The 16,860-nt window shown below is 46.2% G+C and overlaps 1 protein-coding gene across 3 annotated transcripts in view; it reads right to left on the bottom strand.

Annotated features, from left to right (window-relative positions):
• Nucleotides 1-1,643: 1,643 nt before the first annotated feature.
• The window catches only part of PPP2R3A (protein phosphatase 2 regulatory subunit B''alpha), a 114,769-nt gene continuing 99,552 nt past the window's right edge, over nucleotides 1,644-16,860 (bottom strand). For all 3 annotated transcript variants that reach the window (XM_029059712.1, XM_029059729.1, XM_029059722.1), the window contains exon 13: nucleotides 1,644-4,821. In XM_029059712.1, the coding sequence (XP_028915545.1) occupies nucleotides 4,695-4,821 (127 nt within the window). In that variant the 3' untranslated portion in view covers nucleotides 1,644-4,694. The remainder of the gene's footprint in view (nucleotides 4,822-16,860) is intronic.

Below are 16,860 nucleotides of genomic sequence, written 5' to 3'. Positions count from 1 at the left end.
TCCCTTCCTCTCTGCCTCAGTTTCCTCGATTGAAAAATGGGTATTGGCCGTGAGCCCCATGTGGGAAAGGGATGGTGTCTGTCCAGATTGATTTGTATCTATCCTCGTGGTTGACACAGTAAGCCCTTAAGAAATACCATATTGAAGGAAACCCTTTGGTATTTCAGAGTGAATTAGAGGAGGTAGACAGAGGACCTGATGAATCTTCCTCCCTCTTCCCTCCTCCCTCCCCCGACCACTGTACAGTGCCTCCAAACTTCAATCCAATTTGGTTCAATAGGGTTGCATGAATAAATGGCAGGAGTGATTATTTTCTGCATATTTTTGGCAAGCGTGGGAATTTTTGCTGCATCACAGAAACTCAGGCTCTTCAAATTGAGCCCTCATAACGTTCCTCTGTCAGGTTTTTGAACCTGTCTCATCAATCAATCAATTGTATTTATTGAGCACGTACTGGGTGCAGAGCACTGTATTAAGCACTTGGAAGGGTACGATAAAACAATATAACAGACATATTCCCTGCCCTCAACGAGCTTACAGTCTAGAGGGGGAGACAGGCATTAAATTCATGAAATTACAGATATGCACATTAAATGCTGGGATGGGGCATGAATAAAGGGAGCAAGTCACTGTCTCACTTTCTCCATTCTTCGATTGAACTGCTGCCCGGGGCGATTGTTATTGCCCTTACATAGAAGCCATTTAGAGCCCCCTAAATAGTCATTAAAAATGGACATTCTCTTCCAAAAATGTATTCTTTGATTTTTCCCCTTATTATTACTTTTCAAGGACTTTGTAGAAATCATTTTGATCAGTCTGTTGAATTTTTCTCACGCCGAAAGTAAACCTAAAAGCGGAGGTCTGTAGCCAAGTATCTGCTTATTATTAGCATTATTATCTGACTGTTGAATTTTTCTAATGCTGAAGTAAACCTAAAAGCGGAGGTCTGTAGCCAAGTATCTGCTTATTATTATTAGCATTATTATCTGTTGAATTTTTCTAATGCTGACGTAAACCTAAAAGCAGAGGTCTGTAGCCAAGTATCTGCTTATTATTATCATTATTATGGCACTTGGTTAAACACTTAATGCTATCTTCCTTTATATCTAAATTTAATTCGAGGCTTTGAGATATGAGTTAATCTTTATGTTAACAGCACATAATAGTATTTATTGGGCACATACTGTGTGCAGAGCACTGTACTAAGCACTTATTATCAAGCGCCGAGTCGTTTCCGACTCACAGTAACTCTATGGATATATTTTCTCCAGAATGTCCCGTCTTTTGCCGTAATCCATAACCTTGCTAACGGTTAGCTGTGGTTTCTATCCATCTAGCGGCCGGTCTGCCTCTTCCTCATTTTCCCTGAACTTTTCCTAGCATTAGCGTCTTCTCCAGAGAATTAGTCCTCCTAATGACGTGTCTGAAATATGCTAATCTAACTTAGCATAGTACAATGCTTCATAACATCCTGTGCTGCAAAAGGCTGAAGAAAAGCAGATTTTCATGAAAAGCAGGTGTAAAAAATAAAATGTGCCTCCTCCCCTACCCCCAACCCCCTTTACCCGAAACACTGGCATTCAAAGCCCTCTGACAGAATGGTAAGGTTCAATACATCACAAAAGTATTCGACTCTCCTCAAATTACATTTAGAATATTTTAATGTACATTAATATATCTTGTAAAATGAATTTATTTTTCATTTTAGACAATACATACTCAAATCCATCGCGAGAATATCCAGTATGGCAAAAACGAAGAGCAGTCTGCAATGAGCTCCGCAGGGTGAATGGGAATCTTCTTTTTTTTAAACTTTATTTTCTTTGCAAAAAAGGTAGACATGAAGCAAATCAATCATTACAAAGCCATGCCAACACAAAAGTCTTAAAATATTTCGGCAAATCACACAAGTTATCTGATCATGTGACAACAGAACAGGTTACAGTGAACGGAAAAGATTTAAAATCTTACGTAGAGCTATTGGTTATTGTCCACACCCATTTTTGCTGTGGTATCAAACCCCTTTTTGCATGGAATTAAGGTGTCAGAAATAGAACTATCATCAGGTGGAGAATTTGTCAGCATGAGGTTTAGTTTTATGGATTTTTCTGCGGCTTTTTTTCTTCATAGCGGAAAGTCAAACAAAGTACACTACATTAGTTCCATTGGAATATCTCTGCTCTCAGAAATCACAACAGATTAAACTTTCTTTATCCTTACTGAAAGCGTGATATCTCGGCTCTCTACGTGATCTATTTAAAAATACTGCCACGTGGTGGCGGGGCCAAAAAGAGCTGAGTTCCCGATACACAATATCTGCGTTTTTCTAAAGACAGAGTTTAGACCTGAAGAAAATTTCATTATTACTCTTAGTCATTCTTAAACAGAATGCATTGGCAGTTGCACTTTTTCATTACTTTACAGAATAAAATGCAAAATCATCTTCAAAGTATACACCAAAATGAAAGCCAGGAAAAATTAAGGGAGGCAGTCAGAAAGACGTGAAAGTGAGGTAAAAAGCCCCAATCCAACTTGTATTGCTTTTAAATTCAGAGCTTAATTACAGTTTTATTTTTCCTGAGTCGCCGTAGGAAAAGAACTAGGTAACTAAATGAACTCTCATGTCGAAAGGTAGATTCGACTTAATTTCTAGAAAAGCCGGGTGGGTTTTTTTTTTTCCGGCCATACCGTGCAAACTCAAAAGCTGCTGCTTTCATCCCCAGGAACATCGGAGAGGGGCAAAAGTCTGTCAGCTCAATCCTGGAGAACCAGAAAGGATTACACACGTTACCCACAGTGTCCTTCTGTATCTCCCTCACACTTAACACACGCATTAGCTCCGAAATATGGAAACAGGTTGTCGCCGAGGAGAGAAGCTTAAGTTAGACCAGCCAAAGGCCGTTTTTCTCAAGTAGGAGGTTAGGATCCTCACGTTCTGAAACAGCTGAGAAAATTGGGGAAAGCGAGCTTCGCCTGTGAAGGCGGCTAACTCTTGATAATTCAGGCCCATCTGACTGCCGATTACCCTTCGGACCCTTTCTCACCTTTTGTCTTCCTGCTTCTGTCCCCTTTTTGGTACACGTCGCTGCTTATCGGTCGGCCCACCTGAATTTCGGGGAGAGAGGAGGGTAGACAGAAGAGCGCGAAGTTCACCTTAGTGAGGTTGGCTGCTTTTTAGAATAATTGCATAGCACACAGTAAGTGCTTAACAGATACCGTCATTATTCATTGTGGTATTTATTAGGTCGCTCTCGGAAAGCATTTGGCGGTCGAGAGGTTGAAGTTTTTGACGACAAAGGCCCGGCTTTTGCCTGCCCTTTCCACTGTTCACATCCTACCTGCCTTTACATTGGAACGGGTAACCGAGTCGATTTACTACAGAATCCCAGCGTTTAAGCTGCCCATTTCCATTCTCTGTGCTCCTTCACTTAAAGGAGGAAAAAAGAGTAATCGATAATATGACCGTTGACCATTTTACTGTTTCCTGAAAAACTTCTCCCAGTGGTGAATACTTTCATGTGCCTTTGGGGGTTGGTTGGTTGTCCTCAAAAGGCCAGTAGTATTTGAACGCCTGCTTTGGTCAGACTCTCCACTGCTATGGTCACCGTCCAAGTGTAACTTATTTATTGGTAGGCAGATGACCTGGGTGGAAAGGGGAATTCTACATTTGAAAAGGAAAAATAACAATCGTTAATATACTAATTGGAGGAAAGAATACATTCGCATGGCAGAGGTTTTCGTGCGTGGCTTTCATTTCTTATCCCTTACCAGGAAGCGAACTGTGGGTGAAGAGGTTCTGGATCATCCAGTTTGTGACATTTCCCATCCAAGGGCTGATTTTCTCCTCACCCCTTCCCTCCACCCCACTCCTCCAAACCTCCGCCCAAAGAAAACAAAACCCTAAATCCCTAGGTATTTTAATAGAAATTCAACCACAGTACAGCCTTTGAGCCAGAATTCTGCCCATAACTTGACTTTATCTTGACTTCAAACCTGTTTCCTTCCTGAAAATTTTCACCAGGGCTCTAGCAGTTAAAAGTCTTTCTTTCTCCTTCCTTGAGGGAGGTGGGGGGAGGAAGAAGAATTTCAAAAGAAGGAAATTGAAATTAAAGGTCCGCAGCTCCCAGCGGCTGTTTGGGACACCTAGGGATAAAGTGACTTTAGCGGTTTGGCAGCGTTGGCATTAGATCATCAACGTACAACAAACAGGAAACGGGATCTTTGTTAGAGAAGTTATCTTTGAAGAAGGCTTCCAAGGGGTCAAGTGAATTCTGGAGTGCTCATTGATCGACTCTCTTGAGCCTACTTTTTTAGTTTCTACGATTTGGATTTGTCCATTTCTTTTCTTTCCACGTGAACCAGGTCCTCCCGCGAGAGCCGACAGACGTTATCCGTGTCTAGACCGATCCTGATAAATGCAATGGGAACGAGAGGCCAGTACGATCCCGATTAGACAGGCTTCAGCCGGTGAGAAATGCGGAGATCATTTTCAATTCTGTTACTTTCAGGCAACGGACCCCAGGTAAGGAGGAAATCGGAAGAGAGCCCGTCATGAAGCACGCGCAAGACCACAGTCGTCTCACAAAGCCATTTTAAGTTGACCCAAGGCAAGTACACATTTGTAGAAAGGGTAGACTTTGAAGTGCATTATACAAAATAGGGCGTCGCTCTTCACAAGGAAATACCAGTGGCAGCTATTCCTCATCCATTGAGGGGAGCTTGGCAGATTTCTCGGAAAGGTTTGAGGTAACTGACACATCTCCCTTGTGTCCGAGTTCGGAGGGAGGGGCGGGTTCATCCGTTTCGTCGTCTTCCAGAGATCTGGAAGAACAAAGTAGAGTCTGTCTCCGGGTCCGTTTCCAGTGTGGCAGCCTAGGAAATACGACCCGCCGATTTCCTCCCGCCCAGGGTACTGTCCGGCTTCTCGCGCTCTCTGCCTTCACTCTCGTTCATTCGGTCGTATTTATTGAGCGCTCACTGTGCGCAGAGACTGTACTAAGCTCTTGGGAGAGTATAACGTAACTGTGATAGTGAAGTGAGGAAGGATCTGGGGAAAACTCTTTCTGGGCTCTAAGTGCTTCCTATGATCTTTTAGATCGTCTGATTCCAGTCCATAATGGGGCGCTCCAGGCCTGTGTCTGAACTTTTCATTGCCCTAATTTAGGTTGTGTACCTCTATCTGTGATTATTTACGTCAAAGTCTGTCTCTCCCTCTACATCGTAACCGGTTGTGGGTAGGGAACGTATCTACCAACTCCTTTAAATTGTACTCTCCCAAGTGCTTAGTACAGTGCTCTGCGTGTAGTAAGCGTTCAGTAAATACCATTGATTGGTTGGTATAGGTTATCCCCGGAGCACATCTTCTCTCCATGTTGTGTCCTCTCCTCTGGCATGAAACACTCTAGGCTCTCACTAGCAGCGTGGCTCAGGGGAAAGAGCCCGGGCTTGGGAGTCAGAGGTCATGGGTTCGAATCCCGGGCTCTGCCACTTGTCAGCTGTGTGACTGTGGGCAAGTCACTTCACTTCTCTGTGCCTCAGTGACCTCATCTGTAAAATGGGGATTAAGACTGTGAGCCTCACGTGGGACAACCCGATCACCCTGTATCTCCCCCAGCGCTTAGAATGGTGCTCTGCACATAGTAAGCGCTTAACAAGTACCAACATTATTATTATTGGTCCACGTTGATTCACATACTCTGCTCTTGAGGCACTTACTTATTCACCTCTCCTCATCATTCCATTCTTTCCCCTTCCAGTAAATAATAATCACAATGATGGTATTTGTTTAGCGCTTACTATGTGCCAAGCACTGCTCTAAACCCTGGGGTATTCATTCATTCATTCAATAGTATTTATTGAGCGCTTACTATGTGCAGAGCACTGTACTAAGCGCTTGGAATGAACAAGTCGGCAACAGATAGAGACAGTCCCTGCCGTTTGACGGGCTTACGGTCTAATCCGGGGAGACGGGCAGACGAGAACAATGGCGATAAATAGAGTCAAGGGGAAGAACATCTCCTAAAAACAATGGCAACTAAATAGAATCAAGGTAGATAAGAGGTAATCAGGTTGTCCCACGTGGGACTCACAGTCTTCATCTCCATTTTACAGATGAGGGAACTGAGGCACAGGGAAGTGGAGTGGCTTGCCCAAGGCCACACAGCTGACAAGGGGCAGAGCCGGGGATGTCCCAAATCTGGGTTCTTTCCACTAAGCCGGGCCACGCTGCTTCTCTCCCTTTACTTCTCTTCCTTTAGACCGGAATTCCCTGGAGGGCAGGGTTTGGAAATTTGACCTCGGATGTTCTCTCCCAGGGGCTTATGGCAAGTGCTCTGAGCATGCAGCCAGTGTAAGCTCGTTGTGGGCAGGGGATGTGTCTGTTTATTCTTATATGGTACTCTCCCAAGCGCTTAGTACAGTGCTCTGCAGGCAGTAACGTGGCTCAGTGGAAAGAGCCTGGGCTTCGGAGTCAGAGGTCATGGGTTCGACTCCCGGCTCTGCCACTTGTCAGCTGTGTGACTGTGGGCGAGTCACTTAACTTCTCTGTGCCTCAGTTACCTCATCTGTAAAATGGGGATGAAGACTGTGAGCCCCACGTGGGACAACCTGATTACCCTGTATCTATCCCAGCGCTTAGAACAGTGCTCTGCACATAGTAAGCGCTTAATAAATACCAACATTAAGTAAGCGCTCAATAAATACGCCTGACTGACTCAATACTATTAATAGATGGATCATGTGGCCCAATTCAGGTTGTTACACGAGGCGATTTGAAGAACTCTAATGTCTTGGCTTTCTTTCTAATTTTCAAAGCAGTTTGAAAGAAAGCGGAGCCTCTTGGCCACTAGAGAAGCAGCGTGGTTTAGTGGAAAGAGCACGGGCTTGGGAGTCAGAGGTCCTGGGTTCTGATCCCAGCTCTGCCACTTGTCTGCTGTGTGACTTTGGGCAAGTCACAACTTCTCTGTGCCTCAGTTACCCCATCTATAAAATGGGGATTAAGACTGTGAGCCCCACATGGGACAACCTGCTTACCTTGTATCTACCCCAGCACTTAGAACAGTGCTTGGCCCATAGGAAGCACTTAAAAAATACCATCATTATTATTATTGTTATTAAGACAGGCAGCAGGGACACTTAGCTCGGAGCACCACATTAAATGAGTTTTTCCTTCCTTCCATCAGCTCACACTTGCCTTTTCCAGTCCTATTCTTTTAAGATCACTTTTAGTGAGCTACCTCTTCCTTACTATGTTAAAGTCCCCTCTTCCCTACCCTGTTGAAGTCCTTATTCTTCCAAATTTCCAACCCTTTCCTTGATCTTTGATTTAGTTTTTTTAATGGTTTTTTATTAAATGCTTACTATTTTTTTAAGGGCATTTGTTAAGCACTTATTATGTGTCACACACCGTTCTAAGTGGTGAGCCCGTTGTTGGGTAGGGACTGTCTCTATTTGTTGCTGAATTGTACTTTCCAAGCGCTTAGTACAGTGCTCCGCACTCAGCAAGCGCTCAATAAATATGATTGAATGAATGGCGAGGTAGGTACAAGTTAATCGGATAGGACACGGTTCCTTATCCCACGGGGGGCGGACAGTCTAAGTAGGCGGGCGAACAGGTATTGAATCCCTGTTTTATACAGTTGAAGAAATCGAGGAACAGAGAAGTTAAGTGACTTGCCCAGGGTCACACAGCAAGCAAATTGGCAGAGCCAGGATTATGTGCCAAGCACCGTCCTAAGCGCTGGGGTAGATAGAAATCAATCTTGTCCCACGTGGGGTTCACGGTCTAAATAGGAAGGAGAACAGGTACTGCAACCCCATTTTGCAAGTGAGGGAACTGAGGCGCAGAGAAGTTATGTGACTTGCCCAAGGTCACAAAACAGGCAAGTGGCAGAGCCAGGATTAGACCTCAAATGTTCTGCCTCCCAGGCCCGGGCTCTTTCCACTAGACCGTGCGGCTCCTCGCTAGGTGTCAGAGGGGCGCGGTGGGGAAGAGAGGGTAGTAGAAGGTGCCAAAGAAGATGAGAAGCAGCCTGACCTTGCTGGATATAGAGCCCGGGCCTGGGAGTCAAGAGGACTTAGGTTCTAATCCCGGCCCCACCACTTGTTTGCTGTGTGACTCTGGACAAGTCACTTCAGTTCTCTGGGCCTCAGTTCCTTAATTTGTAAAATGCGAATGAAGACTGTGAGCCCCATGTAGGACATTGATGGTGTCCAAGCTGATTAGCTTGTATCTACCCCAGTGTTTAGTCCACTGCCAGCCACAGAGCGAGCACTTATACTCCGAATTGTACATTCCAAGCGCTTAGTACAGTGCTCTGCATATAGTAAGCGCTCAATAAATACTATTGAATGAATGAATGAGCGCTTAAATACCATAAAAACAAAAAAAGAAATGAGAGAATCTTCACTGTCTCTCTCAGCTGGGGCCAGAGGGCTAAAGAACTATTGGACAATCCCACTAGGTGCTTCTACTAGTTTTAAGACCGGCGCTCTAAGGCGAAATGGCCTGGAATGAAATGGTGACATTTTTTGTCCCTCATGACAAACGTGTGAGGGGAGATGCCCCCTCTTTCAAAATTAACCAACGGAGGCAATTTGCTCAAGGTCAAGCAGTGAGTGAACGGCAGATCCGGATTCTAACTGTTGTTCCTCTGAGTTTCCCAGTTTCCTGTATCAGCGCATCTGATACCCAGGGAGCCGGCCCTCTTGACACGTTAGCATATGCCGTGTTTATTTATTTCACTTCTATTTATAGGTGGGTATTTTTAATAAGTACAAGGTTGTCTGGTTACGGTACAAGTGATGTGTCTATCACCGACTGGGATTCTGCCTCGAGTTTTCCCCGTCTTTATCTTACTGACTCTGTTTCTGTGCCTTTTTATTTCCATTTCTCTGTGTATGTTCATGGTTTTTTTATGCTATCTGTTAAGCCCTTACTCTGTACCAGGCGCTGTACTAAGCACTGGGGTAGATTGACGATAAAGAGGTTGGACTCAGTCTCTGTCCACATGGGGCTCATCATTTATGTCACCCCACCTTTGGGTTTGCGTATCTCTTTTTTTTAATCCACTGGAGTTTTCTTTCCTGTTCCCCTTTCCTCACACTTTCCTTTTTGTGTTATGATGCACACTTTCCTTTTTGTGTTATGATGACGATGGTATTTGTTAAGCGCTTACTATGTGTCAAGCAGTGTTCTAAGTGCTGGGGTAGATACGAGGTGATCAGCTTGGACACAGTCCCTGTCCCACATGAGGTTCAGAGTCTCAATTCCCATTTTACAGAGGAGGTGACTGAGGCAAAGAGAAGTGAAATGACTTGCCTAAGGTCACACAGACAAGGGGCGGAGTTGGGATTAGAACCCTGATCCTTCTGACTGACTCCCAGACCTGTGCTCTACCCACTAGGCCTCACTGTTTCCTGGTACAGTGCTCTCCACACAGTAAGCGCTCTATAAATATCACTGATTGATAGGTTCAGACAGCAGCAGCAAGGAATTCTGGAGAGTGGAATGATTTTATGTATAAACAGATTCCATGGCATATAGTAATAATAATAATGATAATAATATTTTTAAGTGCTTACTGTATGTCAAGTACTGTTCTAAGTGCCGGGCTACATACAAGTTAATCAGGTTGGACACAGTCCCTGTCCCAGATGGGCTCACAGGAGCAGCATGGTGTAGCGGATAGAGCCCGGGCCTGGGAGTCAGAAGGTCATGGGTTCTAATCCCGGCTCAGCCACTTGCCTGCTCCGTGGCATTGGACAAGTCACTTCTGTTCTCTGTGCCTCAGTTCCCTCATCTGTAAAATGGGACTTTAGACAGTGAGCCCCACATGGGACAGAGACAGGATCCGATTTGCTTGTATCCACCCCAGTGCTTAGTACAGTGCCTGGCATAGAGTAAGCGCTTAACAAATACCGTAATTATTATTATTATGAATCCCCATTTTACAGATGAGGTAGCCGAGGCACAGACAAGTTAAGTGATAGCAGACAAGTGGCGGAGCTGGGATTAGAACCCAGGCTCTTCTGAATCTTGGGCCCGCGCTCTCTCCGCTAGGCCCTCTTTCTCCCCTGACAGATGGATGCCATTACTCACACTTATACCCTAATGACTTGAACGTACAGAGGATTTCTGCCCGCTACTACTATCTGGGCCTCAATCTCGCCTACCTCGCCGCCGACCTCTGCCCCACGTCCTTCCTCTGGTCCGGAACGCCCGTCCTTCTCAAATCCGACAGACAGTGACTCTCCCTCCTTTCAAAGCCTTACCGAAGGCCCATCTCCTCCAAGAGGGCTTCCCTGACTAAGCCCCCCTTTCCTCTTCTCCCACTCCCTTCTGCGATTCCCTGACTTGCTCCCTTTGCTCTTCCCCCTTCTCCCAGCCCCAGAGTGCTTATGCATATATCTCTAATTTCATTTATTTGTATTAATGTCCGTCTCCCCCGCCTCTAGACCGTGAGCTCGTTGTGGGCAGGGATTTTCACTCTTTATTGCTGTATTATACTTTCCCAAGTTCTTAGTACGGTGCTCTGCACGCAGTAAGCGCTTAACAAATACAACTGAATGAATGACCGAAAGAAATTGCAGATTTATAGTAAGGTGATTTTTCCCATCTGAGTGATCTTCTGCCAACAGAGTTGCGGTCGAGGATTTTGCGGGGTAAGAATGGAGTTGAGAGCTCCTCTGTCATCATCATCAACATGAACAATGGTATTTATCGAGTACTTACTGTGTGCAGAGCACCATATACTAAGTGTTTGGAAGAATACAATGAAACAGTTGGTAGACACACTCCCTGCCCAGAACGAGTTTGCAGTCTAGAGGGGGAGACGGACATCGATATAAACAATGCGCAGTGTACAATTATAGACATGTACAAAAGTGCTGTTGGGTCTGAGGGTGGGGTGAATAGCAAATAAATGTCCAAAGAGTATGGATGACACGAAGTGCAGAGTGCAGAGGTGGGCGGCGTTTATGTGTGTATGTATATATTTGTAATTTATTTATTTGTTTATATTAATATCTGCCTCCCCCTCTAGACTGTGAGCTCGTTGTGGGCAGGGAATGGTCTGTTTGTTGTTTTATTGCACTCTCCCAAGTGCGTAGTACAATGCTTCACACAGTAAGAGCTCGATAAATACGACTGAACGAATGAAAGAATGAATGAATCCAACAGTTGAGAGAAAACTCTTTGCCCCCTTACAGGAACACTGGATCATTCCGAGATGAGAGGGAGCTGGGGAAAAGAGGGCTTTAATCGGGGAAGGTTTCTTGGAGGAGATGTGCCCTTAATAAGATTTTGCAGGTGGGGAAAGTGGTGGCCTGGCTTAGGGAATTCCCTAAGGGCTTAGCCCACCTTAGGGCTTAGGTGGGGAGGGAATTCCCGGCCAGAGGGAGGATGTGGGAAAGGGGTCGGTGGAGAGATAGACGGTGGGATCGGGGCCCAGGGCCTGCCTCTTCGGGGAGAGAGCACTGTTGTGTTTGTTGCGATGTTTGGTTTATAATAATGTTGGTATTTGTTAAGCTCTTACTATGTGCAGAGCACTGTTCTAAGCGCCTGGGGTAGATACAGGGTCATCAGATTGTCCCACGTGAGGCTCACAGTCTTCATCCCCATTTTACAGATGAGGGAACTGAGGCACAGTGAAGTGAAGTGACTTGCTTACAGTCACACAGCTGACAAGTGGCAAATCCATGATTCGAACCCATGACCTCTGACTCCCAAGCCCGGGCTCTTTCCACCGAGCCACGCTGTTTCCAGCGGGTAAGCTTGGCTGGCATCCTCCTATTCCCTTCTGTGTCACCACTGCCCTTGGATTCACGCCTTTGATTCACCTCTCCCTCAACCCCACAGCACTTACGTACCTATCCGTAATTCACTTATTTATATTAATGTCTGTATCCCCCTGTAGACCGAAAGCTCTTGGCGGGCAGAGAACGTGTCTACCAGCTCCGCTATTACTATACTCTCACATGTGGTTGGTAATAATAATAATAATGATGACACTTGTTAAGCGCTTACTCTGTGCGAAGCACTGTTCTAAGCGCTGGGGGGGCGGGGATACAAGGTGATCAGGTTGTCCCACATGGGGCTCACAGTCTTAATCCTCATTTTACAGATGAGGTAACGAGGCCCAGAGAAGTGAAGTGACTTGCCCAAAGTCACACAGCTGACAAGTGGCAGAGCTGGGATTAGAACCCATGACCTCTGACTCCCAAGTCCGGGCTCTTTCCACTGAGTCACAGTGCAGTACAAAGGTACAAATGGTACAGTGCTCCGCACAAAGTAAGTCCTCAATAAATACAGTTGACTGATGTTCTGTCAACTAACCGCCTGCGGTTGGTGATTAATAGTGATTTGAAACCCGCTCCTAACCCGTTAGCCTTGCGGGTTTTGTTTTTAACTTCTGAGACTGCAAAGACGAATTTCTTTGATTCCAGGCTACCCTTTCCAACCTTTTTGCCGTTAGGAAATGTGCCTAGCAACTCTGTTATAATGTATTCATTCAGTCCTTCATTCAATTGTGTTTATTGAGTGCTTACTGTGTGCAAAACACTATATTAAGCGCTTGGGAGACTATAATAATAATGTTGGTATTATTCTACGTGCCGAGCACTGTTCCAAGCGCTGGGGTAGACACAGGGGAATCAGGTTGTCCCACGTGGGGCTCACAGTCTTAATCCCCATTTTACAGATGAGGGAACTGAGGCACCGAGAAGTGAAGTGACTCGCCCAAAGTCACGCAGCCGACAAGTGGCAGAGCCGGCATTCGAACCCATGACCTCTGACTCCAAAGCCCGGGCTCTTTCCACTGAGCCACGCCACTGAGCCAAATATAACAGTAAACAGACACACTCCCAGCCCCCAGTCGAACTGTACCAAGAGCTCAACACAGTGCTCCCCACACAGTAAGTGCTCAATAAATACGATGGATTGGTCGGGTCCCGTTCAGTCCTTCCGCCCTGCTTGCTGAGGGATTGATCCTAGGGAGAGCCCGGGTGACCGTCCGCCTCACGGCCTGGCCCCTGAGCTGGCCTAGTACAACCCCCTTGGCCCCATTTTAATGGTTTCCATGGTCCTCTCGGAGAAGGACCTTCCTGCCTGGCATCGGTGACGGTAAGTGCCTGTCTACCCTTGCGCTCCTTTTCCTAGTACGTTCTTGCAGTTAAGGATCGGCCGTCTCCCTCTCTGTGAGTCTCTGCCCTCTCTCCACCATCGGCATGGAAATCGGGAGACTTGGGTTTCTGTTCTCCGGCTCTGCCCTGAGTCGACTGTTGATCCTGGGCGAGGATCACGCTCTCCCCTCTTCTCTTGCTAGAGAATGGACTGATACGTTCATTCATTCAATAGTATTTATTGAGCGCTTACTATGTGCAGAGCACTATATTAAGCGCTAGGAATGGACAAATCGGTAACAGATACAGTCCCTGCCCTCTGACGGGCTCACGGTCTAATCGGGGGAGACGGCCAGACAAGAACAATAGCAATAAATAGAATCAAGAATATGTGTTCTGGTGCGGCTCCCGTATGAGCCTGGAGGAAAAATGAGATGTACCTGTGTGTTCCGGTAAAGGGACAAAGAGGTCTCGCCGAACTCTTGGGTTCCGGTTACGCACACGGGCAGTATTTCATGCCTTTTCCCTTACTTTAGGACCAGTTTCTCCAGTGAGCGCGGTCTAGTTCGGAAGATGTGCGTTCTGTTTCTGAATTCTCAGTTGACTCATCCCTATGAACTGGTGTTCGGAAACCCGGGAACGTCAAGGGGGATGTAATGATAGTGATTGTTCTATCAGTGCTTGGCACATAGTAAGCGCCCAACGAATGCCATCATCATTATTATTATATCGTCATTATTAAGCGCTTGGTGTGTGCCAGGCACGGTACTAAGCGCTGGAGTGGATACAAGCCAATCGCGTTGGACGTGGTTCCTGTCCCACATGGGGCTCACAGTCTTGAGCGCCATTTTACAGATGAGGTAACTGAGGCCCAGAGAGGCCAAGTGACTTACCCACGGTCACATAGCAGACGAGTGGCGGAGCTGGGATTAGAACCCGGGTCCTTCTGACCCCCAGGCCCGTGCTCTAGCCACCAGGCCACACTGCTTCCCTTGTCCCTAGGGGCTGGGGTGGCCTCCACAGCCTCCTCTGATCATCCTTCTGTTCTCCCGTCTCTAGACCGTAAACTCCAGGAGGGCAGGGAATGTGTCTACCAACTCTGTCGCACTGGGCTCTCCCAAGTGCTTAGTTAAGTCCTGGACCTACAGTAAGCGCTCAGTAAATACCACTGATTGCTGGATTGTCATGCGAGTGGAACGCGGCAGCCTTTGTGAACTGGGTGGGCAGGTCGCTCTCACATCCTGAAGCAGCACGGCCTAGTGGAAAGAGCATGGACCTTGGAGTCAGAGGAGCTGGGTTCTAATCCTGGCTCCGCCACTGGGTGGACCTGGGCGAGTCATTTCACGTCTCTGAACTTCAGTTTCCTCAACTGTAAAACGGGGACTCATCGCCTGCTCTGTCTCGTAGACCGTGAACCCTGTGTGAGTCAGGGACTGTGTCCGACTCGATTAATTCGCATCTACCGGCGCTTAGTACAGCGGCTGGTCCATAGTAAGCACTTAACACATACCATTATTATTATCCTGGACTATGCTGTACCCTCAACTCCCTCTGAGACTTGCCCCCTGCCATGTGGCAAGAAGTAGAGACACTGTGGGTGATGGGAGCCCTCCGGAGTGTTTTAATTCTGCTCACTTGAGAAGCGGCGTAGCCTAATGGGTAGAGCGCAGGACTGAGGCAGAAGGACCTGGGTTCTAATCCCGATTCTGCCACTTGTCTGCTGTGTGACCTTGCTCAAGTCGCTTCAGTAGTATTTCAATAGTATTTATTGAGCGCTTACTATGTGCAGAGCACTGTACTAAGCGCTTGGAATGAACAAGTCGGCAACAGATAGAGACAGTCCCTGCCGTTTGACGGGCTTACAGTCTAATCACGGGCTTACAGTCTCTGTGCCTCAGTTACGTCATCTGTAAAATGGGGATTAAGAGAATGAGCCCCATCTGAGACAGGGACTGTATCCTACCTGATTAGCCGGCACCTATTCCCAGCTCTTAGTACAGTAGCTGCCACAGAGAGGACGCTTAACAAATATCATTTTAAAAAACCCACTAAATGGAGCCATTTTGGAATGGGACCAGTTTGGTTCGGAGAGCCTACCTCCTGCTCCCCAAGGCCTGAAAAATTTTTTATAATTTTCCCAGGAATGTCTGTGCTGGGGTGATGTCTGCCTGATGCATGATGAACCACAAATTCTTCTCTAGAAACATACAAAGAATTCCTCCAAAATAGCCTTCTTTTGAAAAATGGGTTGAAAGTCAATTTCAGTTTACAAAGCCAGTTCAGGATAATCTGATTTCTAAATGTCCAATTCAGTTAAAGTTTTCTGATTCCACTGTATTTGTAATTATTTATTACATTGCACTTTTCCAAGTGCTTCTATAGCGTGTAAATACTATTGATCGATTAGGGGTCCGAGGCGGGGGTTGGGGGGCTTTCTGGTTTATAATGATGGTATTTGTTAAGCGCTTACTATGTGCAGAGCACTGTTCTAAGCGCTGGGGTAGCTACAAGGTCGTCAGTTTGTCCCACGTGGGGCTCACAGTTAATTCCCATTTTGCAGATGAGGTAACTGAAGCCCAAGGAAGTGAAGTGACTTGCCCACAGTCACCCAGCTGACAAGTGGCAGAGCGATATTCGAACCCATGACCTGACTCCCAAGCCCGGGCTCTTTCCACTGAGCCACGCTGCTTCTCTTTAACTACGCTGCTTCTGTGTGTTATGACTGCAACTATGCTTATGTCTAGTGTAGCTATGACTAGAGAAGCAGCGTGGCTTAGTGGAAAGAGCTTGGGCTTGGGAATCAGAGGGGATGGGTTCTAATCCTGCTCTGCCACTTGTCTGCTGTGGGACCTTGGGCCAGTCACTTCACATCTCTGTGCCTCAGTTACCTCATCTGTAAAAAAAAAAATGGGGATTAAAAAATGTGAGTCCTACGTGGGACAATCTGAATACCCTGTATCTACCCCAGCACTTAGCCCGTCAAAGGGCAGGGACTGTCTCTATCTGTTGCCGATTTGTACATTCTAAGAGCTTAGTACAGTGCTATGCATATAGTAAGCGCTCAATAAATATTATTGAATTGAATGAATGAACAGTGCTCAGCACATAGAAAGTGCTTAACAAAAACCATCATTATTATTATTATCGTTATTACAACAGCCTTGAGGTAGGCTTGGGTAATGCAGTTCTCATTTAAGGCTGATGACGAAGAAACGGCTCTTCTGTCCTGCAATAATAATAATAATAACTGTGGTTTGTAACAATAATAATAATGTTGGTATTTGTTAAGCGCTTACTATGTGCAGAGCACTGTTCTAAGCGCTGGGGTAGACACAGGGGAATCAGGTTGTCCCACGTGGGGCTCACATTCTTAATCCCCATTTTACAGATGAGGTAACTGAGGCCCAGAGAAGTGAAGTGACTTGCCCACAGTCACACAGCTGTCAAGTGGCAGAGCTGGGATTCGAACTCATGACCCCTGCCTCCAAAGCCCGTGCTCTTTCCACTGAGTCACGCTGCTTCTCTTGTATATTCCAAGTGCTTAGTACAGTGCTCTGCACATAGTAAGCGCTCAATAAATACTATTGAATTGAATGAATGGTTTCTGTTAAGTGTTTGCTATGCGCCCAGCCCTATACTAAGCACTGAGGTAGATATTAGATCACTAGATCCCACTTAGGGCTCAGAGTCTAAGAACTGGAAAGAACTAGGCAAGCCTGGTAAGTCCTAAAAATATTAACT

Source organism: Ornithorhynchus anatinus, chromosome 1 (genome assembly GCF_004115215.2).
Source record: "Ornithorhynchus anatinus isolate Pmale09 chromosome 1, mOrnAna1.pri.v4, whole genome shotgun sequence".
NCBI classification, from domain to species: domain Eukaryota; kingdom Metazoa; phylum Chordata; class Mammalia; order Monotremata; family Ornithorhynchidae; genus Ornithorhynchus; species Ornithorhynchus anatinus.
Note: the sequence above shows the minus strand (reverse complement) of the source record. Positions and strands in the feature narration are given on the sequence as shown.